This window comes from Lepus europaeus, unplaced genomic scaffold, assembly GCF_033115175.1.
Source record: "Lepus europaeus isolate LE1 unplaced genomic scaffold, mLepTim1.pri SCAFFOLD_29, whole genome shotgun sequence".
Taxonomy (NCBI): domain Eukaryota; kingdom Metazoa; phylum Chordata; class Mammalia; order Lagomorpha; family Leporidae; genus Lepus; species Lepus europaeus.
Genome location: NW_026909167.1, coordinates 578,321 through 605,582, shown reverse-complemented (window position 1 = coordinate 605,582; position 27,262 = coordinate 578,321). Strand labels below are relative to the sequence as shown.

The window sequence follows — 27,262 nt, the reverse complement described above, 5'->3', positions numbered from 1 at the left end:
AGCACTGTGGGACATCTTCTACAGCTTTCCCAGGCACATTTGCAGAGAACTGGATTGGAAGTGGAGCAACTGGGACTCAAACCAGTGCCCATGAGGGATGCCAGCATGGCAGGAGGCAGTTTTACCTACTATACCACAATGCCAGCCCTAAAATGTATGATTTCTGTGTCACATTTCTTTATCAGAAATCTCCTGAAAGTCAAAGGGCAAAATTAGGAAAAATTCTTTTCAGGTCTTATCTGAATGTTGATGAGGTTTATCTGGCTTCACCATCGACTCTTAAATTCCAGAATTATGTGATAGAATACTTTCAAATGTATATTGGGCTGAATGTAAGTATTTATACATTGATACAGTTAAATGCTTCACTTTAAATTTTTTATCAGAAATATCTTGTACTCTAAACAGCCCACAATCAAAAGAACTCAGAAATGAATTCTTTTTAATTATTCTGTGTTCATTACAGGATGCCCTATTATTTATGACTGTTTTGCTTATTTTCAACACTAGTAAACAAATGTGTTTTCCCTCAATAGAAACTCTACCAGAAAGATTGGGATGAGGCCAAGCAGAAAGGCTACGACATACGAGCGGATGCCATTGAAATCAAACATGCCAAAGCCTCCAGAGAAATTGCCAGTGAGGTATATACATCCTTCTTTATTCTTGTGATTTTTCTCTTCTATAACACAAAGAGGGGGACTATTTTTCAAGAACTTTGATTTTTTTTCAAATCTATGTATACAAATATTTTATTTTGTGCTAAAGAATTTATTTAAAAATATTAAAATAGGATGAAAAATATTAAGGTTACCATGGATGAAATATGTATGTAAATAACTCTTGTAGTGGTTCTAAGTGGAAACAAACATCAATAACATTCAATACAAAATTCTTGAGAAAAATTCAGGGACCAACACAATGTCCTTTGTCTCCAAATTTTTTTTTTTTTTAATTTTTGACAGGCAGAGTGGACAGTGAGAGAGAGACAGAGAGAAAGGTCTTCCTTTGCCGTTGGTTCACCCTCCAATGGCCGCCGCGGTAGGCGCACTGCGGCCGGCGCACCGCTCTGTTCTGATGGCAGGAGCCAGGTGCTTCTCCTGGTCTCCCATGGGGTGCAGGGCCCAAACACTTGGGCCATCCTCCACTGCACTCCCTGGCCACAGCAGAGAGCTGGCCTGGAAGAGGGGCAACCGGGACAGGATCGGTGCCCCGACCGGGACTAGAACCCGGTGTGCCGGCACCACAAGGCGGAGGATTAGCCTACTGAGCCACGGCGCCGGCTTCCAAAATATTTTTATAAGCTCTACAAATGTAAGTCAGATGATGGTTTCATGTAAGTTTTAAGATTGAAACCATACATTCTATAAGAGATTTTATACCAAAGACTGATGTGTAATACTGTTATAAAACCTTTAAAATTCATGTAATACTAATTTAAAGCATACAAACACCCAAAATAATTATCCTACCAAGCCCACCCTCAAGCCCCGCTATCAGCTTTTAAGCTGTCTTGTTGCCTTTCTCCGGTACTTCTCTATTTTCTATCTCAAGTATCCACCTGTATTTTTCCTTTTTGTTGCCAGTTTTACATCTAATAACCATAGTTTATCCCACAGTATCACCTTGTACCCGATTTTGTCTCTCTCCCTTCAGACCTAACTTTCCTATGTTGTCCAAACATAAGAAACAGACCGTCTTTCTCTGGTCATAAGACACTTATCACAGAGAAATGCTCATCCACAGGTGATGACTGTGTTGTTGTCATCTTGTGATTCAAGCCTACAACCTTTCTCTCCCTGAAACATGCATCTCTTTTGTCTGTCTCCAAAAATATACCCATGACCTTCCTGTACCTGAGGTTCCTTCAGTACTCTTGGGAGATTGCCTGCTCTAATGATCCATTTGCCAGGCAACCTTGGTGATGTGGTTACCCTCACCGTGCCTTGTTTTCCCTATCTGAAACACATGATTACAATAGTGTCTCTATCTCATGGAACTCTTACAAGGGTTAACTGTGATTGTAATCCTTACTTCTCAACTAATTTTTACTGAAAAACTCATCTGTTTCATATGGATCAAACTCACACATTTGAAGCTCTTTTAATGGTGTCCAGCAGGAGGTATTTTCTCAGCAAATGTTAGCTACTATGATAGTTTTTATTATTAATCTTATTCACCACACTATTTCCCTCCCCATTTACTCATGTCCTCCATGGAACCTCCTAAAAGAGACCTATCTAATGTCTCTAAAGAGAACTGAAATAGTCACATAAGGTCACAAAAATATTCTGAAGTCACTTAAAGAAAAATCCTCCTAATGCATTGTTTTCATGTGTCTTTTTATCTGATTTTTCTCAACCTCAGTACAAATACAAAGAAGGCTACCGTAAGCAGCTGGGACACCACGTGGGTTTCCGCAGCCTGCAAGATGACCCCAAGCTGGTGTGGTCTATACATGCTGCCAAGATCCAGAGTGACAGAGAATACAAGAAGGCCTATGAGAAGTCTAAGTCAATTTACAATACACCATTGGACATGATGTCAATTGTTCAAGCCAAGAAATGCCAGGTCCTTGTTAGCGACGTTGATTATCGCAATTACCTGCACCAGTGGACGTGTCTGCCAGATCAGAATGATGTGATCCAGGCTAAGAAAGCCTACGAACTACAGAGCGATGTGCGTATAGTCTCTCTGGGGGGATGTGCGGTTGTATGTTTAATCACAGTGTGTTCCCTGGAGGCATAATTTAAATGGTAATCTCAATAGAACCTAACATATTCTGTACAATTTGTGGTAGAAGAGCTTTTCTCAGACATTTTCTGTCTTACAGAGGCATCCTTCTTATGGTAGTAAACCTTACTAAGATGAAAATAGGTCTGTTATTCTGTGTAATTAGGGAGAAAACTTCAGCCCCAGATGTTCTGACTCATTACCTTGGGTTAGATATGTAAGTTTCAGGAATAGTTGTAAGCATAAGGAAATGTTGGACTTCAAAGCTGTCTGACTCAGAAAAAGAAAGAGGTATAGGTACACATTTTTTCCCTCATTACATATACATCTAAGGATCTTTTTCTCCTAAATTCCTACAGATGTTATTCCCAAGGATACATAGAAGGCAGACTTCAAGTGGTGAGCATAGAAGCTCAACTCAGTATAAAAAACAAAATTATGTGCTAAGTCTCTGCTGATCCAACAGGTGCCACCCATGAGCCCTGTTCCAATTTCTGTAGGATACCATGACCTTCTCCCACAGATGTGTGCCAGAGACATAGCACCCAAACATTAACACTTAATTTTGTCCTTGAGTTTTGTGATTTAAATAAGAGTGCTGTGTGGTTTGCAGGGATCACATTCTTGCAGGCAAATTTGAGTTTCTCCCACTGTGTCTCTCATTCGTGTAGAACATATACAAATCGGACCTGGAGTGGATGAAGGGCATTGGATGGTTGGCAGAGGGTTCTGTGGATGTGATGAGAGTGAAGAATGCCCAGAATCTCTTGAATGAAAGGCTGTACCGTACAAAGCCTGAGGCTCTCAAATTCACCAGCATTGTTGATACCCCGGAAGTGATCCAGGCAAAAATCAATGCTGTACAGATCAGTGAGGTAAGCTGAGTGGATGGTGTTTTCAGACCAGTGGAAGAAATCTCAGTCAAGAACTTTCAATGTGAACTGTAGTATCAGCATCAAGATCCTGAACATGTGTATATCCAGCGATCTTCACTGAGTCCGTCAGTTAGTAGTCTATGCATACTACTTGCTTTGATACAGCTTTGGTCAGTACTGGTGTGGTGGGCACCTTCATGTACCACAGATTTGGATACCCTCTTTGATCTCATTTTGAAACACAGACTGTCATTCAGGCCCAACACTTCATATCATGAATCACAAAATTGCCATTTATTCAATCATGAAATAGGGCAACCCCAACATTAGACATTTTGACATTATTTGGTCCAAGAAAACTAGGTTATTTGCAAGGTGAGATAAGTAGTTGTGAAAGAATAAAAAAGAATTAATCTTATCCCCATGCTTCTGACACATTTAAAATTTATATGGTATCACATGTGAATGTATTCTTTAAAGTCATTATTGGCATTTTAAAAGAAACAGAATGAAGACCAAATGTTATCTATATTAGAGAACATGCTTGGAGAACTTTTCACTTTACTTATGATTGTGTTCATGTAATAGTAGATTTCTCTACTAATCACACATCCCGTTGTTTTTCACTTTTCCAGCCATTGTACCGCGATGCCTGGGACAAAGAGAAGGCTAATGTGAATGTGCCAGCTGACACTCCGCTGATGCTGTAGTCCAAACTCAATGCTATACAGATCAGCAATGTAAGACACTACACACTGATTTTCTTTGCAGAGTGCTCTGGGCCTAACCAAACCTTTTATCAATATACTCCATAAAGAGTCTGGCAGACAGCCTTTTCCTATCATTCCTTTTATTTCTAATCTTAAAGCTAATGGGAAACATAAAATGTGTGTGTATTTATAATACTGAGATGTGTATTTCTATCTTTGTTGGAAGGAAAAATGCAATGGTTTCTCTAAGAACACAGCAAAAAACTTATGGATGAGGTTGATATTTAGTTCTCCTTTTTAGTGTGAATATCGTGTTGCCTTTTCCCTTTCAAAACCAAACATCTGTTTGTTTTTTAATCTGGTTTGTACATGATTTACTCTCTTCTAAATTTCCTTCTTCAAAAAAAAGTATTAGGAGAGGGCTTTGCTAAAATTTGTTAAGGATCTATTTGGATCTGAGTTCAACAAGAATTCAGCTTACTTTATAAATCTTACAGCAAAATTAGTAGTTAGTGTAACTGATCTAGTCTTGAGCACATTAGTAATGCTGACCTGATAGCTCCCTCATCAGAGTGACTGTGGCATTGCAACCTCCTTTTGCAGAAACACTACCAGCAAGCTTGGGAAGACATGAAGATGACTGGTTATGACTTGCGAGCAGATGCCATTGGGATCCAGCATGCCAAGGCCTCGAGGGATATTGCCAGTGATGTAAGAGCTCCTCCTTACCTATCCTTAATAACCACTATCTGGTAGACACTCTGGGTTTAACTTCATTCCCACAAAATTATATTCAAATAGAAGGCAGATCACTGTTTTTAGTATGGTGTTTTAAGATCCCAGATTCAAAAGCAATTCTTACAACTTGAAGATACACCTATGTTTCTCTCTGCAATTCTTATGTATAAGCACATATTTTTCATTTACTTTTCAGTATCTTCTCAAGCCAGTTAATATACAAGTACTTAGAGAAATTTAATGTGTACAGAGAATTCTATTCTTACTCAAAGCATGGCATGCATGCTGCTGGTGGTTCTTGTGATAACTTTATGCAACAAAGGACAACTTTTTTTTTTTTAAATAGTTACATGGTTGGATTAAATGTGTGCTAGAAAAAAATACTAGTTCTTTACTTAGGTAGGCTATAATTTTTAAACTAAAAATGCTAAATAAATTTACAACTTAAAATACATTTATATAAACAAAGAATTTATTTTATTTAAAGTAATATGAAACACAGGCAGGACTTGTTTGTGCCAAAACATCTCAGGATGATACACAGTGACTAAAGTTTGGGAAACATTGGACAAGGTTAAATCTGGAGAAACTACAGAAGCATAGTTGTGGCCTTGGGAGTTCTCACAATGTTTTCATAAACAGGGATGTAGAAGACAAACAGAAATGTAAAGGAGTATAAAAGTTAGAGTGTGAAATTTAAAGAAAAATGGGATAAAAAAATCTAAGTTAGAATCATCTTGAGTAGGCTCTCTGGAAAAAGCACGTTTAGAAAAACTACTCTTCTTTCTCCTTTTCACCTCAACCAGTATCTGTACAAAACTACCTATGAGAAACAGAAAGGCCACTACATCGGATGTCGCAGTGCCAAGGAAGACCCCAAACTGGTTTGGGCTGCAAATGTGTTGAAGATGCAGAACGACAGGCTGTACAAAAAGACCTACAATGACCACAAGGCCAAGATCACCATCCCAGCAGACATGGTGTCCATCAATGCTGCCAAAGAAGGCCAGGCATTAGCAAGCAACGTGGACTATCGCCAGTACCTGCACCAGTGGTCCTGCTTCCCTGACCAGAATGACATTATCCAAGCAAGGAAGGCCTATGACCTGCAGAGCGATGTAAGTGCCCCCCCCTGGGAAGGAAGTCTGCCATTGCTTGGCCTATTTGACTTCACTGCTCTGGAGAGCACAATGCCTCCTTACATAGGCCTTTCATTTCAGCATTTTCCAGAATGTATGAAGCCGCCTACCTTACTGCCAGATTTGTTCAGAAAGGTTTATTTTCATTGTTAAATACACGACTAGAATTTTTATGTAGATTTATTGATATGTGCAGGGTTTGTATTTTATTAAACATACGAATGTTTGTATTGAAGAAAGACAGGGCTGTCTTTATTGGAGTTATTCTCAAAGGTTAGCAGTATATGGCCAATTCCTTTGTTCTCCTTAATTTGGTGTTCTTCACAACATGATGTTTCATTAATTTATCTAAGGCATTTTTAGATTTATTCATATTTTATGCACATTCAATCTTTTGGAAATAATGAACTCCATAAGGTTATTTATTTCTTGTGTAGAATGGAAACTTTCTTTTAATTACATGAATTGGTTTCCTTACACTTTCCTTACACTTTTTCATGATGAATGGGTTTGTTGGAGCAAAGTACACTCATCACTTAAAATGAAGTTGCCACATGGTAGATTTAGGCCAGTTTCTAGAGAACTGGAGTCCATTAACATGAACCACATTCATACATGCATACCAACCAAAATCCTAAAGAACAAAGAAGGAAAACTTTAGAATCTGTATGTATATAATATTCTTTGAGAATACCTTCCTCTGAATTTTGGGTACCCATCAAAGTTTAAACACAAAAGCAGATAATGTCATTCTTCATAAAGTAGACATTTTCCAACATTTTTCATACTCTACTACCATTTTATGCTTATATTTGTATGCTATAAACTATATACTAAAATTCCATTTTTCAGCAACATGACAACTTTTTAAAAGTGTTTGTTTTCATTTATTGGAAAGGTAGAATTAGAAGAGAGACAAAGATTTTCCATCTCAGTTTCCCCCAATGCCTCCCCGAATGCCCACATCAGGGCTGGGCCAGCCTGAAGCTGAGATTCTGGAATTCCATCTAGATCTCCCACATGAGTGGCAGAGGCCAAGCACTTGATCCATCTCCTGTTGCTTCCCAGGATGTATTAACAGGAAGCTAGATTGGAAGCAGGGGAACTTGTCCTGAACCAGCACTCGTGTATTGTGTTCAGGCAACCCGATTTATGCCTGAACCCACTGCCCACTCCCATTACGACTTTTATAAAATTAATCACTAGTATTTAATATAGAGCAATTTTAGTGGCTGAAAAAGAGTGGTTCATGATGCTATGAAAACAGAGATCAAGAAAATTTTTCAGAAAAAGTGTGGATTTCTTGGAGATGTGAAGGGGGAGGGGAGCAGAGAGGTTCTTGCAGGATGAACAACATAGGCAAAGGGTCTGATGTGACCCACAGACTGGCAGCCAGCATGAGCAGAGAATGCAAGGCCAAGGAAGCACACGTGCCACAAGACTGGGACAATCAGTGGAGACTGGTGCCAACCCTCTGCCCCCCTAGTCTATGTTAAGGATTTTGATCTTTGTCTCAAGAACAATGAGAAGCCATAGGACAGGGGAAATGTTGTAACATCAAATTTGAATTATGAATTTTGGAAATATCCTTCTGCCTGTTGTGTAGCAAACTTACTTGGGAGCCCATTGTTACTGCTTTAAAAGTACATCAGCTGATATGATGATTGCCTAAATATTATTTTAAAAAGTTCTTCGAAGCATACCTACTCCCAGAGGGAGAGCTGCTTCTGTATCACTGTGCTTTTCAGGATGGACGTAAGCACCCAACACAGACCCACTGCCACCAAAAAGGAAGCCAAGCAGCACACTGCTGGGCCCAGGGCGAGCATGAGTGTGTGGCCAGGGCTCTGTTGTTAATGATTATCTGAGGAAGATAATGTATGGAACACACAACCTGGTTCCTCACGTACATCTCGTCTCACACACCAACCATATTCTGCCTTGCTTTGTCTGTCGTCCCAGGCCATCTATAAGGCTGACTTGGAGTGGTTGCGTGGCATTGGCTGGATGCCTGAAGGCTCCCCTGAAGTGCTGAGAGTCAAAAACGCCCAGGAGATCCTGAGCGACAACGTGTACCGGACACCTGTGGTGAATCTCAAGTACACCAGCATCGTTGACACACCTGAAGTTGTCCTTGCTAAATCCAATGCTGAAAACATTAGCATTGTAAGTCACTTTTCCTCTCTAGTAAATTTGAAGTAGTGCTGTAAGTAAATAATAATTAACCTGGTCAACCATTTCTAGGATAATAATATTGATAATAAAAATTTTAATGAATCTTGAAGACAGCATGGTTTTGCTTTTGCTAATGAAGTTTAAACAAAAGCTCAAAGGATTAGTAAAAGTGTTAATACAGACTTCATATCAAATGTGAGTAATTTATATGAAAAGATCCTTCATATGAAAAGATTCTGGGTGAGAGCTGAAAGAAAAATTAAAAGTTGTGCTCCTCGACTTGCAGAATTACAAATTGTGAAGTCATTTTGTTATTTGTTCTTCCCACAGCCAAAGTACAGAGAAGTTTGGGACAAAGATAAAACTTCAATCCACATAATGCCAGATACTCCCGAAATTAATCTTGCCAGAGCAAATGCTCTTAATGTGAGCAATGTAAGTATCACAGTAGACTCTGATTTGTTGGAAAAATCATCTGATCGGTGCTGTAATTCCAGCCTCATATGATCCTGGAACTTTTCATAGCCAAGCGTGAGAAAATTGGCCGAGTGTGGGTGGGGAGGGTGCGTCATTAGTCTGTGAGCAGGAGTGAGAAGAGCAGCAGGTCCCTGGCTTGTGTCCTTGAACTGGGCCAGTTACAGTGAACCAAAGTCAGCAATGATGACAGGGAAAGGGGCATAAGCAAAAACAAGATGAAAGAGAAATGAAGAGATGCAAAAAGAAGACAGGAGTATTCGTGGAAGATTCAGATGAACTCGGGGTTTCTTGCACTCACAGATTTTCTAGGAAATTGTGTTACCAAATTTGACCACAGAAGAACATTGAAAGCACACAGCGGGAAGTCAAGAAGGTTATTGAACACTCTCATTTCTCCACTCCAATGCAAGTCTCCCTGATGATTTCACGGGAAAATTCTTTTTAAAGTTCAAGAAGTAGCTAAGTCTCTGTGGAGACTAATGAAAGATGGAAAGTCACCGCCGTAACCAAAACCTGTCAAAGATAGTGCCATAAATGAAAGCAGTAGGCTCATAATGGGAAATTGGAAGTATTAACAAATTGAATTCAGCAGTACATTCAAATAACATGACACACACAGCTGGGGCTCACACAGAGTCTCAAAGGGTTCCACAGTCAAAAACTTAATAATGTAATAGGACAGAAGGGGAAAATCATGTGCTCATTTTGTCAGATTTAGAAAGTATGTCACCTTATCCAATACCCATTCTTATCCTTTTTAAAAAGATTTATTTATTTATTTGAAAGGCAGGGTTACAGAGAGAGAGAGAGAGAGGGAGGGAGATCTTCTATCCACTGGTTCACTCCCCCAAATGACTGCAATGGCCAGGGCTGAGCCAGGACTAAGCCAGGAGCCAGGAGCTGCTTCTGGGTCTCCCATGTAGGTGCAGGGTCTCAAGCACTTGGACCATCTTCTGTTTTTTCCAAGCCATTAGCAGGGAGCTGGATGGGAAGTGGTGCAGCCAGGACTTGAACCCAAACCTATATGGGATGCTGGCACTGCAGGCAGTGGCTTTACCCACTGTGCCACAGCACTGGTCCCATACTGATGCTTATATTTTATTGTAAAGTATAATATTAATAAAAATAATAAAAATTTTCTGGGCATGACAGAAACATCTCAAACGGCCACTCATCCTTGGTCAGTAAGCTGCTCATTCGATCCAGGGTTGAGAGAAGGGTGCCCAGGAAACCTTGGCGGGAGGTGCTGATAGAGGAAAGTTCTCGCTGGTAATGCTGGGATTGCGGAAGATTAACAATGAGAGATAAATATTGGAAAGAAAGAGACACAACTGGCCTTGTTTGGCAAAAGAAATAATTTTAACCCTAGACAAAGCAAGTGAATCAACCAAAAAAAATCAGTTAATTAATAAAGAGAATTCAGTGGTGTGGCTGTCTACACATGTTAAGAAAGCTCAAGGAAAGCCGGCCCCGTGGCTCACTAGGCTAATCCTCCGCCTTGCGGCGCCGGCACACCAGGTTCTAGTCCCGGTCAGGGCACCGATCCTGTCCCGGTTGCCCCTCTTCCAGGCCAGCTCTCTGCTGTGGCCAGGGAGTGCAGTGGAGGATGGCCCAAGTGCTTGGGTCCTGCACCCCATGGGAGACCAGGAGAAGCACCTGGCTCCTGCCATCGGATCAGCGCGGTGCGCCAGCCGCAGCACGCCGGCCACGGCGGCCATTGGAGGGTGAACCAATGGCAAAAAGGAAGACCTTTCTCTCTGTCTCTCTCACTGTCCACTCTGCCTGTAAAAAAAAAAAAAAAAAAGAAAGCTCAAGGAAGGCACCATCGTCATGGATCACCAAGACTGCTTGTGTGTGGAATAAGCAGGGCCTCTGAGGAATGGTTCTGCCTCAGTGCGAGTCTCCAACTTAGCATCCTCTCAGCAGAATAATGAATCTTTGTGGGCAAACAAGTCTCATCGTGGGCCAAACTTTTCTGTCAATTCTACTGTAATGAGCCACTTGGGAAATAAGTTCCTTCAGTGTTTGGAAAGAAAATACAACTATAGAACATTGATTTTTTTTTTTTTTTTTTTTTGGTGGTGATGGAGGGACTAGGATTAGTGTCATGGTGTAGTGCATTCTTAAGTAGCTGAATTGAAAGGCAGTCAGTTCTCCTTTACAGCATAGACTTCTCTTCCATTTAATCCACACATCGTTGGCAGGAGAATTCTGGAAAACCTTATATGCTCTCTTTGTCTGATAAATTTCTCAGCTGAAAAGAATCCTACTATTGATGTCATGAGATGAGCAAGGCTACTATTCCAAACTATGCCAAGAGTAGCTAACTTCAAATGTTTAGGTTTTCATGAGAATAGCTTGCATTTTCGAAGAGACCAAACATCTCAAATGAATGCTAACCATAATTTGCAGACGTTTTCTTTACACACATGGTATCACCATTATTATAATCTTGAAAACACATTATTTGAAACTGCTTCCATCATTCCATCATTTTTTAAACATATTTATTTAAAAGGCAGAGATAGAAAGGGAGAGAGAGAGATCTTCCATCTGCTTGCTCACTCCACAAATGGCCACAATGGCTGGGGCTGGGCCTGGGCCATGCTGAAGCCTGGAGCCTGGAACTTTATCAGGGTCTCTTACGAGAGTGGCAGGAGCCTAACACTTGGACCATCTTCCCCTGCTTTCCCAGGCAAATCAGCAGGGAACTGGACTGGAAATGGAGCAGCCAGCACTCATGTGGGATGCCAGCATCGCAGGTGATAGGTTAGCTTGTGCCACAACGCTGGCCCCTGCTTCCATCGTTTGGAAAGTATAACTTTCACAGAGTATCTTTATGTGTTTTCATGGACAGGAAAGCAAATTCACATTAAATTGATTTATTTAATTTTCACTCTAGCTTCATGAATCAGATACTGATGTTTTGCCTTATCAGATAGGAAAGTGGAGACTTTTAGAAACTTAAGGAATCTGCCTGCATTCTCAATGTGTGAAGAAGTTTGTTTTCAAGCCTGGAACTTTCTTTCTTTTTTTACAAAGGAAAAATATATTTGGCCACATAAACAAAGATTTGTTATGCGAGAAAAAACAGTCTAACAACATACGTAATAAAATCAGGTAAAAAGAAAAGGCAAGGGGCTGGCACTGTGGTGTAGCAGGCTAAACCACCACCTGCAATGATGGCTTCCTGTGTGGCTGCCGGTTTGAGTCATGGCTGTTCCACTTCCAATCCAGCTCCTTGCTAATGGCTTGGGAAAAGCAGCAAAAGATGGCCCAAGTACTTGGGCCCCTGCACCCACGTGGAAGATCTGGATGAAGCTCCTGACTCCTGGCTTCAGCCTGGCCCAGCCCCAGCCGTTGCAGGCATCTGGGGAGTGAGCCAGCAGATAGAATATATTGGAAGATCTCGATCACGCTCTCTCTCTTTCTCTCTCTAATTTTGACTTTCTTTTTTTATTTTTAATTTTTTTTATTTGAAAGATAGAGTTACAGATAGAGGTAGAGAGAGAGGTCTTCCATCTACTGGTTCACTCCCCAAATGACTGCAACAACTGGGGCTGGGCCAGGCCACAGCCAGGAGCTTTTTCCAGGTCTCTCTCATGGGTGCAGGGCCCCAAGCACTTGGGCCCTCTTCCACTGCTTTCCCAGGCCATAGCAGAGAGCTGGATCAGAAGTGGAGCAGCGGGGCAGCTCCTGCCGTTGCAGCCATCTGGGCAGTGAACCATCAGATGGGAGATCGCTCTCGCTCGCTCGCTCGCTCTCTGCCTCTCTCTCTCTCTTTGTAACTCTGCCTTTCAAATGAATAAATAAATCTTTAGGAAAAAAAATGGAGCAGGAGGGACTCAAGCTGCCACCCATATGGGATGCCAACACTGCAGGTGGAGGCTTTACCTGCTGTGCCACAGTCCCAGCCCCTTTTGACTTTCTAATAAATAAATAAATCATTTTAAAAAGTAACATAATATGTCAACATTAAATTTCCTCTAGTATAATATATTTAAATATGAGGAATAATTTTTCTTTTATTTAGAAAATAAGTCAGTTAAAATAAGCTCACTCGACCCCAGTGGAAAGAAGTGGCCATCAAAGAAGGATGTACTTTTCTCTGAAGGGAGGAGAGGACTTCCGCTTTGCTTGTAGCCTTGTCTAAGTACTGATGGATTCAAAAGGCTTCCCTAGCCTAGGCAGCTCATGTTGAGAGCCTTAGGTGATCACTGATATCATACATAAGACTGTTAATTGTTAAATTAACAACAGGAGTCACTGTGCAGGACCTCTGTCCTCAATGAGTTGTATTATGAGAGTTAACTGTAGAACTAGTTTTCAGTTTTTTGTGTTTGCAAATTGTTGAAATCTTTACTTAGTATAGAGTTGGTCTTCTGTGTGTAAAGTTAATTGAAAATTCTAATGGAGAATGGGACTGAGAATGGGAGAGGCAGGAGGTGGGCTGGGGGTGGGGGTGGGAGGGTGGGTATGGTTGGAAGAATCACTGTATTCCTGAAGTTGCACTTATGAAATTTATACTCCTTAAATAAAACTTATCTTTGGGGAGGGGGAAGCGCATTCAAAATTCATGCAAAAATTGACCCATCCTTGCAAGGACAAAATTTATCTAAGCACTAATTTTTCAGCTATGTAAAAGCAATGAAACTATCATTAAGTAGAATTTTACCTCTTTCTATACTGTATAAGCTCCTGAATTATACATTTAAATTATCATTTCAGACTTTTTCTGATATTATCAATATAGAAGATATCACTAAAATATACCATATTTTAAAATGTCTGGGAGTCAATCACCATTTCAGTTAACTTCCATTAAAAATGAAATGGCAGTTGTTACATCCAACTTTTCTTCAGCAGAAGATCTAATATTCCCAAACAATGTACACCATCAGTCATCTAAGAAGTGCTAAAAAGCCATATTAGAAAAAAAAAAAAACCACAAATGTGAAAAGCTTAGAATTCTAAAGATCACAAAATTGAAGAACTGCAATAGGAACTTCTTAATGTCTGAGCTTATCCCTACATTACCATTATGTCAACACAAGGGGGAAAAGGCAAAAAACCTTTTTACGTCCTGCATGAGCTTGGAAATCAGGAAGGCATTTGGGCTATGATTCAAAGGGAAAAGAAAGAAGTCTTGGCAAGCCCAGGTCTTTGGATTCCAGATACCACTTCCTATTCCTGTACAAAGGGCAGAGTGATTGTTTTAACCTATTCTCTTTTCTCTAACTGGTCTTAAGTTTTGGGATTTCAGAACGGTAGCCCTGTGGTGTTGATTCTACTTGAGATCTTAGAGTTATTGGTAAAATTGAATCTGGGATTATACTTTGTTTTTTTTTTTTTTTTTCTCTCCAGAAAATTTACCGTGAGGGTTGGGATGAAATGAAGATGAGCTGTGATGTGCGCCTGGACGCCATCCCTATCCAGGCTGCCAAGGCCTCCAGGGAGATTGCCAGTGATGTGAGTGTGACCTTTTTTTAACTTTTCAGCTTGTTAAGCAAATGCCTGGGGTGCATCAAGAGGACGTGCTGTGATTCATCTGCTTTGTTTCTTCATGTCCAGTATAAATACAAGCTTGACCACGAGAAGCAGAAGGGACACTACGTGGGCACCGCCACAGCCAGGGATGACAACAAGATCCGGTGGGCCCTCATAGCTGGCAAGCTTCAGAATGAGAGAGAGTACAAGATGCACTGGGCGAAGTGGAAGACCAAGTTCCAAAGTCCTGCGGACATGCTCTCCATCTTGCATTCTAAACAAAGCCAGACCCTGGTCAGTGACGTTGATTACGGCAATTACCTGCACCAGTGGACCTGCATGCCCGACCAGAATGATGTGATTCAGGCCAAGAAAGCCTACGAACTGCAAAGCGATGTGAGTAGACTGCCCTGTCACTTGCCATGAGTCCCACAAAGTTCATGACATTACACCCTTGAGTCACCATGTCACGTCCTTCTACAGCCAGGAATTTGATACTAGTTATACCTTCTAGTACGGCATCAAAATCACAAAAGTCAGGATGAGCTAGGCTTCGTATCAAGACATAACTGGTAGTGTGAATACAGATCTGAAGTCTATCTGGGTGACGGAGACAACTGTGAAAATGCGATTGCTGTAGAATGTAGGTGGCAACTGAGGATTCTGTCTAGCAAAATGTTGGCAGCCCATGGAGGAGATGTAGGCATAGACATTTTTTGTTGTTGTTGACACAGAGTTTATAAATTTTTAAGTAAGTTGCCACAATTTCTAAATCAGAAAAATTTTGTAGATGAATCTAGGATTTTTCTATTTCTCTTGAAGATTCAGAGGGTGCAACGCTGAATATGCCTTATCCTTTGCTGATAATAACTGAACTGAATTCAGGCTGACCCTCTTTCAACAGAAAAAAATATGCAGGTACTTCACAAAGTTAGTGAAAAAGTAGAATGAAATGTTTACTTTGGTGTAGGAAAGCTTTTGAAATCCACGTGGTTTTTGTGGGTTTTTTAATGACATATATTTTCCAGGAACTTTTCGAAGATCCCTCATTTCCTTCGGTTTATCAAATGATGTGGCCTCCTAATTAATTTTCTTAAGTTATCTTCCAGGCTGCTTTACTTTTATTTCCTCATTAGACCAGTGGATGAGCTAAATAGGATGAGGTGAACAAGGTTGCTGGATTCCTTCTGGCCTTGTTTTCACAGGCTGTCTACAAGGCTGACTTGGAATGGTTACGTGGAATTGGGTGGATGCCCAATGATTCTGTGTCTGTCAATCATGCCAAACATGCTGCGGATATCTTCAGTGAGGTATGCCAAGGTTTTGACCTGCCATTCAGGGAACTTTCCCAAGAAATGGAACAAAAACACATAAACCAAAATCGAGTCCTATCATGTCAGCAATTTTAATCATTTTAGTTGCTGTAATTTAAGCCAGACATTTTTCCAAAATAATCCTGTATTTTCCCCATCACATTAAAAGAGCACATCCATCCTATAATATCCAGCACACCCAATGGTACGGGGAGTCACATAAATGGAGAAAATCTTCTATCTGCAAAAGTCATACACTTGGGAGAAAGTTGTCCAGTTGAAAAAACATACTGTGTTGTAATACACACAAGAATAAATTATGTTGCTTTGGGAGCTAAGAAAATGTGCTACTTTAAAATCTGTGGGAGGTACAAGAAACCAACACACATGTTTAAAAAATACAATGCTAAGAAGAAAGCAAAATTACCAAGAGAATGCCATTCGATATGTCACTCTGTGCTTGTAGTACAAAGGGACCCTTAAGTTTAGTGTAGCTTTCTTGCTCATCAGGATCAAGAATGACAGTTACCTAAAAGATACTTTCTTTCCCATAGAAAAAGTATCGAACAAAAATAGAAACGCTCAACTTTACCCCAGTGGATGACAGAGTTGATTATGTGACAGCGAAACAAAGTGGTGAGATCCTTGATGATGTGAATATATGGTTCTTGTCATTTCCAGAGCTTTTCCAACGACGTAGACTCAGCACACAGTCGCAGTCTGAGAGAGAGATTTTAATCACTGAAATTGCTAATGCTAGCCATTGCCTGGACCATATGATGTTTTCTTAATAGCCATCCTCTTGCCCCCTTGCCTCTTACTTTTAGATTAAATACCGGAAAGACTGGAATAGCATCAAATCCAAGTACACCCTCACAGAAACCCCACTGCTGCACACTGTCCAGGAGGCTGCGCGGATACTGGACTAGGTATGGATTTTTACCTGGATGCTGGCGCTTTGGGTGATGATGGAGAGCCACAGAGACCTGAAGGAGATGTAGGCGCTCCACCTATCCCTCCCTTCTGACTCCTCGTTTTAACCCCTTGCTGTGGCGCTCTGTCTTTTAGTACCTCTACAAGGAAAGCTGGGAGAAACAGAAAGCCACAGGTTACATCTTGCCTCCAGACGCTGTGCCATTTGTTCATGCCCATCACTCCAGCGACGTTCAGAGTGAGGTAATCTATCCTGGTTATGAGTGTAACTTCGCAAAGGCTGGGCCTTGTGTGTGAAACCTTCCAGTGATCCTAAGGCATGGATAGCATCACAGGGTGTTCCTTTGCAGTTTGGCAGACTGAGCTGGGCTTGGCGATGGTGGGAATACCTGTTCTTTCAGTCCTTTTCCCGTGGACTGTGGGTTTCCTTCGTATTTCTTGGCTTCTTTAACAGCTGTTGTTTGAGTTTTTTATTATCTCTTAAATTCTCTGCCCTCCCCTAAAATCTGTAGGCCTTCAAATAAAACTATTGCCAGAATGAAAAATACACTATATATATATTTTTTCTATTTCAAGGTGGTTTCTCCACATATTTATTTATTTCAATGCTTTTTGTTATTGGTTCCGGGGTGGGGAACACACAGAAAGTCTGGGGGAGCAGGTGTTGAGTTTCCTGGTGTTCTTTAGCAGGTGGTTGGGCCTCTCTTGCCTTGTGTGCTTGTCAAAGCTGATGGAATCTATTTTCTTCTTTCCACCAGCTGAAATACAAAGCTGAACATGTGAAGCAGAGGGGTCACTATGTTGGTGTTCCAACGATGAGAGATGATCCCAAGCTGGTGTGGTTTGAGCATGCGGGCCAGATTCAGAACGACAGGCTTTACAAAGAGGATTATCACAAAACCAAGGCCAAAATCAACATACCTGCTGATATGGTGTCAGTTGTGGCTGCCAAGGAGGGGCAGAACCTTGTCAGCGATATTGATTACCGTAATTACCTGCACCAGTGGACGTGTCATCCCGACCAAAATGATGTGATTCAGGCAAGGAAGGCCTATGACCTACAGAGTGACGTAAGTGGTTTTTTTTTTCTTCGTTATGCAGCAATCGGCGGTGCATTCTGAGGCTGGTAAGCAGCATTCCCGAAGCACCAGCCTTTGAAACTTTGGGCCATACATACTTAGTTTGCTCCCAAAGGGGAACTGAGACTGGATATGAAGTACAGAAAGATCAAGGGCGATGTTGACAGATGGCTTTGCCTACTGACTGCAATGCTGAATAACTTTCAAAGTCAGTTTTTTTAATTAGAAAAAATACGCTATTCCTGCTATCAGCATCTCCTCAGTCTCCCTCAGATGGGAAAATAACATCTGCTTTTAAGTTGGCTTGAGTGGGAACCAAAATTGAGCTGTGGTTTTTATTATTAGATGACAGAAGTCAAGGACTTAGGAATGCCTCATGCATGCTTTGCCAAACATCTCATTGCTCAAGGCAGTTAGGAAGGCATTGCTTGCAAGGAGTCAAAGAAAAAACAGGAAAATACTGATTAAGCTGCAACAAGGGCCCAGCCTCCCTCATGCAAAACCTGGGTAAAGCTAGGACAGAGCATGACATAGGCCACCTCCCACAGAAGTCTGAGTCAAGATCCCTGCCTGCTTCCAGCCATCTGTAGGAGCAGAACAGAAACACGATGCATTTGATTTAGTTATTCAGGTGCTCAGAGCCGGTAACCTTACCTGGCTTCTCCTCATTAGCAAAATGGAAACAGGAAGTCAAAGGCAGCTGCAGCGTAGATGCTGGGCTTGAACATCCCACCTCACCAGCTGCTACAGCAGAGTGATTGGTGTGGAACTAATCAGATTAGCAGCCCCTCTGCAGGAGCTAGGAAGAAGTGGGCAGAGATAGACTTGGCCAGACCAGAGGAATTGCCTCCGGCTTCCTTACAGATGCACAAGCAATTGCTTGCGCAATTTTTTTTTCCTAATCCAGATGCCTCCACCTCGTTGTACATAACTAAATGTACGAAGTCCATCTAAAACTGCAGCCTCCTTGGCAAAGCTTTTCTTAGGGCCTTAACTCCCACAGCACTTGAGTGGTCTTGCCCTCACAGCACTTAACCACTTTCCACTCCGTGAATGACTTCTCTCTACTCCTATTCTGCTTTTGACTGATTCCTCAAAGCACCAAGTACAGTGACTTCTGCCAAATCACAGGCTGAAGACTGTTGAAATCACGATTGAGTGATTGAGACAGGAGCTACACCAAAATCCTTTAAAAACTTCTGAAAAAATGTTTGGAATCTGCTGTCTGGAACCCTGTGTCATTTACTTCTCCATCGTGTTTCTCTTCCTGCTCCAGAATGTCTACAAAGCTGACCTGGAGTGGCTCCGAGGCATTGGGTGGATCCCCCTGGATTCTGTGGACCATGTACGGGTTACTAAGAATCAGGAAATGGTGAATCAGGTAGGCAAAGCTGATTCCTCTTCTAACCTGCCCATGCAGGAATAGGTACACTGTGGGGATAGATCCAGCACAATCATCTCTGTTTATTTGCAGATAAAATATAAGAAAGATGCTCTTGACAACTACCCTGACTTTACAAGTGTGGTGGATCCTCCTGCAATTGTTCTGGCCAAGATTAATGCCGTCAACCAGAGTGATGTAAGTTTGTGTTGTATATGCTGGGGAGTTCATGTCTGTCATCGAATAGATGAGCTTAATTCTAGATAATTGCATGTTAGAAATGGGGAGGCAGAGTTGGGATATTATAAAGTAATTTTTGAGGGGAAAGTTCTTAAGAGTCACTAGCAGGTGATATACTGTACCTACTTTTAAGTATATGTTGTTTTTGTGTGTGTGTGTGTGTGTGTGTCTCCAAATTATTCTATTAGATAAATTGACTAAAATCCAACAAGTTGGCTAGATCTTTAAATGTAGACTAATCCATTGTGTTAGATAGATCTATAGGTAGATCCTAAGAAAATGTAATCAAAAGGTTTTGTTTTGTTCTGACTCCTTAGGTAAAATACAAAGAAACATTTAATAAAGCCAAGGGCAAGTATACATTTTCTCCAGATACACCACATATCTCCTACTCCAAAGACATGGGAAAACTCTACAGCACTGTAAGTCCTATTTTATGTAATAACTCAATTCCTAATTTAAGCCTTTGTCAGTGTTCATATTCTTGACTGATTTTGTGAACAGCAACAATAATTTTATTGCACTTAGTTTATTAGAAGTAGCATATTATTCAAGGTACATAGTGTTTATTCAGTTGAGCTCTCATGATATCCCAGGCACTATAAGAGGCACTGAGGGACAACATTCAATGAGACCAGGGCTCCAAGAGCCCATACAAGTAAGAGGGACAGGCATGTAAGTAAAGGGCTAGATGATAATGTAACAAGTGCTAGAAAGGCCCTGGGTGCACATAGCACAGAGCAAATGGATGAAAGATGATTTCTCTTTAGCAACCACATTCAAGTATCTCCAGCTAACAAGTAGAAGACTTGTCCTCCAAAATTTAGTTCAGCCAATTCAAAGGGAGAAAGGGAAAGAGGAGGAGAATGAGGAGGAGAAGATGAAGGTGAAAAAGATATTTATGTGTATGCCCAATGGGGAGCAATCACAGATGGTTCTCTCCCTATGTCCAAATTTATTGTATTTTCAATAGAACTGTAAATATAGTTAATTCTGTTCAGCCAAGGCACTCCCCTGTTTTAGGTCATCACACTAAGGGCTATAAAGATTTCAACCTTGCCTTGAACATAAATGTTTTACTTTGATTTTTCTCACTTGAGTGATATCTGAAAGAAGTTGAGTACAAACTTTTGTTGACATGTGTTTCTTGGTTCTAGATACTGTATAAAGGGGCATGGGAGGGAACCAAGGCCTATGGCTACACCCTGGATGAGCGCTATATTCCCATCATTGGAGCTAAGCATGCTGATTTTGTGAACAGTGAGGTTAGTATGACCTTTTCTTCTCCTAGGTTTGGGAGTCCTCACTGGGGGACAAGGGACTGTTAGAAAACCCCATTAATTCTCAATGTTGGACCCACTCCACAGCTTAAATACAAAGAGACATATGAGAAGCAGAAAGGTCACTACCTGGCTGGAAAAGTGATCAGTGAGTTCCCTGGCGTGGTTCATTGCCTGGATTTCCAAAAAATGAGGAGCGTGGTAAGTCACTGTTTGCTTTAACACAGGATTCGTGCACCTTCAGTTGTACAAGTGTGTCTGCCTATTTATAACCTGCTCTTTGGTTCAGAACTAGCTGAGAGATGGATTGGTATGGAAAGACTCATCCTTGAGGTTTTCCACACTCCTGTCTGCCACTCTGGGGGCCCTTGAAGGATGTGTGCTTTCTCCCACTCTCTCTGTCCTCTATTAACACACTAAGGGCTCTCTTTGGAGAAAAGGATGGGAAATTTCAGCAGAATAAAAATGTACTAAAGTATCATTTTTAACCTTAGTCTATTCTAGAAATACTGACCTATATTGGAAAGAAGGCTCAAAACGAGTTTGATCTGAATAATTTGTTTTCATTGCTTTCTAATATTCAACTTTTAAAAAAATGTTATTTTTTAGTTGAACTACAGAAGAGATTATGAAAACACCAAAGCAAATGTTCACATCCCCAACGATATGATGAATCACGTGTTGGCTAAAAAGTGCCAGTACATCCTCAGTGACCTGGAGTATCGACACTACTTTCACCAGTGGACTTCTCTTCCTGATGAACCCAAAGTGCTACTTGCCCGAAACGCCCAGGAGATCTTAAGTGATGTATGATGTCCTGACTGCAGCTCGATCTAGTTATAGGCTTACCCAGCCCTGTCTGGGTCCCCCAGGCTCCAGTTGGCTCTGTGTTCCCAAACTCTGCTGCTTTTAACACCACATGGCATGAATAACCACCTCGTGGAATGAGTCCCCTCTGACACAGTTGCAAAACATTTCATCTGTTTAGGACTAGACAAAGATTCAGAGATTGTCCTTCTCATCTTCCTTAGGCCAGGGAGTGCAGGACCTTCTAGCTGGTGAGAGGCCCGCCCCATGTCCTCTGAGCACTAAGTACCACCAAGAGATAAGAGGAAATTAGTGAAATGCCAACTATAAATTCAGAATGCCTGTCACGTTTCATTGTTCTTTCTTTCTTGCAGAATGTATATAAAGATGACTTGAATTGGTTGAAAGGTATTGGTTGCTACGTATGGGACACACCCCAGATCCTCCATGCCAAGAAATCGTATGACCTCCAGAGTCAGGTGAGCTGATCTTGCCAGAAGGACTGGTTCCTCCTGGGCTATTGGAACCCATGATGGTGTCAGTGTGCTGATTGCCAGGCTATCTGATGCTCAGGAAAAAAAAAAAAAAAGTCTGCTATCCCCAGGCAGACCTCTCCTGGTGGCCTGCTCTGATGCTGGGCCTTCTCAGTGGGAGTCCCCTGTGGTATAAGGCCATGCGCTTTTGTTACAGAAAGCCATCCCACAAGTATTTCATAGCAAACTATTCTCAGCATCGTTACCTTAGCTCATCAGGTTAACTCACAGGGAATAATATTTGAACACAAATAGATGTGTTTTGGCTGGCGCCGTGGCTCAACAGGCTAATCCTCCGCCTTGCGGCGCCGGCACACCGGGTTCTAGTCCCCGTCGGGGCACCGATCCTGTCCCGGTTGCCCCTCTTCCAGGCCAGCTCTCTGCTGTGGCCAGGGAGTGCAGTGGAGGATGGCCCAAGTGTTTGGGCTCTGCACCCCATGGGAGACCAGGATAAGCACCTGGCTCCTGCCATCGGAACAGCGCGGTGCGCTGGCCGCAGCGTGCTACCGTGGCGGCCATTAGAGGGTGAACCAACGGCAAAGGAAGACCTTTCTCTCTGTCTCTCTCTCTCTCTCACTGTCCACTCTGCCTGTCAAAAAATAAAAAAAAAAATAAATAAATTAAAAAAAAAAAAGAAACAAATAGATGTGTTTTGAAGCACAAAACAGACCTCTCGAAAATGGCCCAAGAGATGGTTCCACTCTGATAGGGCAGACCTAATGGGACACAAATTCAGGAGCTGTTGTCAGGGGTGGGTGATGGGTGGATATGGGAAGGCAGCACAGGGAAGAAGGGCACCTGGCAAAGATCCACATCCTTCTCTTGGCTTTTGCTTTTAAGATTTATTTGGTTTAATTGAAAGGCAGAGCTACAGAGAGAGCAAGAGGGAGAGACAGAGGTCTTCCATCTGCTGGTTCAGTCCCCAAATGGCTGCAATGGCTGATACTGGGCCAGGCCAAAGCCAGGAGCCAGGAGCTTCCTCCCAGTCTCCCACGTGGGTGCAGGGGCCCAAGCACTTGGAGCATCCTCCACTGTTTCCCTGGGTGCATTAGCAGGGAGCTGGATTGGAAGTGGGAACAGCTGGGACTTAACTGGCACCCATATGGAATGCTGACACTGCAGAGGGCAGCCTAACCCACTATGCCACCTCCCTCCCCCACCACCACCACCACAGCCTCTTAGTCAAGACAAATTGTTCGTTTTGGCAACCATACAAAGTGTCAGGACTACAGAATGAGAACCTCTTGGTTAGGACTGGAGCAGAAACCCAGAAATACAGACCCTTCTCAGTTGGCACAGAGGTGGTAACAGACCTGAATTTTGCCATTGTCAGTGACTCTTGTTTCTCTGCATAGCTACAATACACAGCAGCAGGCAAAGAGAATCTGCAGAACTACAATCTGGTCACAGATACGCCACTTTACGTGACTGCTCTCCAAAGTGGCATTAATGCCAGTGAGGTGCGTCTTCCTGTGCTGCTTTTTTGGGGACAAGCTTTTTTATCTTTACATGGTTTCAAACAGCAGAAGTGAAGAACTTATTATTTTTTTTTGGTTGGTAGGTGAAATATAAAGAAAATTATCATCAGATCAAGGACAAATATACAACAGTTCTTGAAACAGTGGACTACGACAGAACCAGGAACCTGAAAGATCTGTATAGCAGCGTGAGTGGAGTTTTTTTCCCTCTTGTGTTTGAGCCACCTTTTCCCCTTTAGAGACCATAAAAGGCGCCCTGTTCCTGTAGGGCTTTCCATTTTTTCCCCCGGACCTTCAAGTTCTTTCTTTCTCTCATGAAAGCATTGTGTGCACAGTTAATTAAGTCCCAAGCTCAAAAGAAGACTTGGGGGTGGTAGGGAGTGTCTGAGAAAGACAGATTGGGAGGAAGAACTTGGCACTTGGAGCTAACCAGAATGCATTCTCCCCTACTCACACAAAACCTCCTGACCCTCCAGAACCTGTACAAGGAGGCCTGGAATAAAGTGAAAGCCACCAGCTACATCCTGCCAACCAGCACCTTGTCCCTGACACATGCCAAGAACCAGAAGCACCTGGCCAGCCATGTAAGTCACATACAAACACAACAGGCTTCCCTCTCTCCCTCGCCTGCTCCCCACTCCCAGAACTTTCCAGGCTGGTTCCTCTGTTGCCAGAGGCACCCCTAGCACTACCTCGGGGTGCCATGCAATCATTCCAGATGCTTGGTGGTCATGGAGTCTGCGTGCTCAGTGCCTCCTCTCAGGGCCCAGTAGGCCAGAGAGAATCGGAAGGGCTTGTGAGCAATGCAGCTGTGACCTCTGAGGCTGCCTGTGTGCAGATGCCATGGATCGGGAGTTTCTCTGTTCATCAGAAGTCAGGAGAGGCAGGAGTCCTAACATTCCACACAAAATAGACTCTTGGTCTGCAGAATTATGTGGGTTTGGGGCAAAAATAAACCAACGGATATGATAACTAATTATGACTCAAACTGAAAAAATGATTAAATTAAATTATTTTTGCAGCAAATTATATGAAACTTTCAAAATCATTTGAAATTCTGCCTTTTATTCAATTTGGAGGGGGGGGGGCTTTGAGAGGAGAGAGAGAAAGAGAATGAGAATGAGTGCAAGCTTACCTGTTAGATCACGCCCTGAATGCCTGCCACAGCAGCCTAGGCTGAGGCCAGAGTCAGGAAGCACAAATGCCATCTGGGTCTCCCACATGGGTGGCAGGAACCCAGTGACATGAGTCATCACCCGCTGCCTCCAGGGGCTGCACTGGTGGGAAGTTGGAGTCAGGAGCCAGAGCCAGAAATCAAACCCAGGCTCTCTGATCTGGGATGCAGGCATCTTAACCTCGAGGCTAAATGCCTACTCCTAAAATCCTACCTAAACAAGGCGGTGTTTTCACTGGTATAGCCATGATTACTTTTAAAAATCCCAAATCACATGAGTTGTTTAAATACAGGATGAAGTCTTGTGATCTCTAACCCCGAAGCTCTCAAGTAAATCTTTTACTGTAAAATTTCCTGTTATCTTCGTTACAGCTCTGATGAGCCCAGTTCTCTTCAGAAACATTAGATATATCCTTGTTCGTAATTGTGAACAGTTTATATAACACTGTACGTATTATTTCTCAAATGTGTTTTGATCATGTCCCATGGTGAGAAGTTCATTTTACATCCCAAGTCCACACACACACAACCCCTGAGATTATGTGAGTTTCTTCTGTCCTACTAAAGAATGCTTGCTGCTACACTAGACAATGCACTCTGATAATCCTGATCTGTTCTACTCATTGAAGTGCCAGTGTCCCAGTAAACCAATTTCACACATCTCTAATGGATGTAGAGGTGCCCAGTTTAGAAAAAGACTTCATTAGATAATGTAATTAGTTTAATTTTGACTTAAAGGAAAAATTAAGGTATATGACTTTACCTAGACACAATTCTGTTTGGAGGACTGCAAACGCAGTAGTCCAGAAGAGCCAACTTTTCATTTGGAAAGAGGAGTTTAGTGGATGGGAGTTACAAAGGCCGGCAGAGGCTCTATCCCTTGGTCATAAAAAAAGTTGTAGAGGCAGATTCTCAGCAAGCTGTTTTTGGAACAAGGTCAAGCATAGACCAAGAATTCCAAACTTATACTTTCTTAAAACAAATGAGTTTTTCTTTGTAGTTGAAGAATATGTTAGATGTAAGAAGCTGGAATTTTCTTTCTAGAAGATTCTGGTGGAATTTTTGGTTGGTCTCCATGCATTGAAGAGCTTGGCTGGAATACTGATCCAAACTCTCCTAGCTCCCATTTTTTCACTGAGTGTGGGTCTCTGAGTGCAAGGGGATTGTTATTTTTCCTTCATGTGCTGGTTATAGAGACTTTCCATCTCTGCCTTATCCCCTGGCTCATATGATCACGGGCCATTAGTTAAAAGGCAACATAGCTGAAGAATTAAAAATTCCTCCCCCTACCCCCAGGGAGTCAGCATTGTGGCATAGTGGATTAAGTCATTGCCTACGATACTGACACCCCATATGGGAGCTTGTTCAAGTCCCAACTGCTCCACTTCCAATCCAGCTCCCTGCTAATGCTCCTGTTTTTTTTTTTAATTAAACTTTTATTTAATGAATATAAATTTCCAAAGTACAGCTTATGGGTTACAATGGCTTCCCCCTCCCAAAATTTCCCTCCCACCCACAACCCTCCCCTTACCCGCTCCCTCTCCCCTTCCAATCACATCATGATTCATTTTCAATTCTCTTGCTCCTGTTTTAAAAGCAGCAGAAGATGCCCCAAATGCTTGGGCCCCTGCTACCCACATGGGATACTTGGATGAGGCTCCTGGCTCCTGGCTTCAGCCTGGCCATTGTGGCCATTTGGGGAGAGTGTTTGTCTGTCTGTCTGTCTCTCGCTCTCTCTCTCTCTCTCTCTCTGTAACTCTGCCTTTCAAATAAATCAATCTTTTAAAAACAAAAAACAAAAAAATTCCACCGGAAAGTTGGTCATAATATTTTTAAAGCCTCATAGAAGCTGTAATTCAAGAAAGACATTTCTGAAACAGCAGGCTTTTCAAGTTATCAAAAGCAAAGAGATTCCTGAGCACAGATTTATTTTCTTCCCTTATGATAGTAGCTATTGTCACAAAGTGGATTATTTTAAAATTGCAAAGTCTTGAAATTGAGTTGATTGTGGTAGCTGTTACAGTACTAGTGTTGGTATAGGCATTTTAACACAATAACTGAAAGTGTCACTGTTGTACAGTATAACAACTATTTAGTTAGCATCTACACTGTACTCATATTAGGTATTATAAGTGATCTAGAAATGATTCGAAGTGTACAGGAGGACTGTGCAAATGCTATGCCAATTTATATAAGAGACTTGAGCATCCATGGATTTTGGTATTGGGGGACAGATTCTGGAGCCAGTCCTCTGCAGATACTGAGGAACAGCTGTTCTCTCTCACACTATGTTTCTTCTTTCTTCTTTCCTCTACAGATCAAATATCGGGAGGAATACTTTACCAAAAAGTGTTGAAGATGATCCAAACACAGCTCGGTGCCTCCGAGTTGGCAAACTTAACATTGACGTAAGTCATCTCAAAGGCTGTGATTCAAACTGAGGACAAGCAAAATAGCCATGCTTTGTAACTCAGAACATTGCTCCATTAAACAATGAAAATGACACTGATTGTGGATGTGTGAAAAAAACTAAGCATCATTTCAGTTCATGTTGATTTAAAAAAAAAATGTCCCTGATACTATTGTATAGAAAGTGTTGTCCCCACCCTGCCCCCAACTGCTAGCTGTCGGTTGGTCACCCTGACTTCTCTGGTGTGTCAGAAGACATGTAGACACCTTTGCACAATTTCCTGTATAACTGGTGTGTAAT

At 41.9% G+C, this 27,262-nt stretch overlaps 1 protein-coding gene across 1 annotated transcript in view; it reads left to right on the top strand.

Annotated features, from left to right (window-relative positions):
- Window positions 1-27,262, top strand: part of LOC133754729 (nebulin-like) — an 87,078-nt gene that overhangs the window by 2,088 nt on the left and 57,728 nt on the right. The window contains 27 exon segments of the mRNA XM_062185172.1: window positions 186-332; window positions 537-644; window positions 2,368-2,679; window positions 3,405-3,608; window positions 4,922-5,029; window positions 5,863-6,174; window positions 8,158-8,361; window positions 8,701-8,805; window positions 14,212-14,316; window positions 14,419-14,730; window positions 15,540-15,644; window positions 16,202-16,300; window positions 16,475-16,576; window positions 16,716-16,823; window positions 17,339-17,650; window positions 18,936-19,040; window positions 19,134-19,238; window positions 19,598-19,702; window positions 20,438-20,545; window positions 20,648-20,761; window positions 21,170-21,367; window positions 21,742-21,846; window positions 23,256-23,360; window positions 23,462-23,566; window positions 23,855-23,962; window positions 26,870-26,889; window positions 26,891-26,960. Coding sequence (XP_062041156.1) covers window positions 186-332; window positions 537-644; window positions 2,368-2,679; window positions 3,405-3,608; window positions 4,922-5,029; window positions 5,863-6,174; window positions 8,158-8,361; window positions 8,701-8,805; window positions 14,212-14,316; window positions 14,419-14,730; window positions 15,540-15,644; window positions 16,202-16,300; window positions 16,475-16,576; window positions 16,716-16,823; window positions 17,339-17,650; window positions 18,936-19,040; window positions 19,134-19,238; window positions 19,598-19,702; window positions 20,438-20,545; window positions 20,648-20,761; window positions 21,170-21,367; window positions 21,742-21,846; window positions 23,256-23,360; window positions 23,462-23,566; window positions 23,855-23,962; window positions 26,870-26,889; window positions 26,891-26,960 — 3,891 coding nt within the window.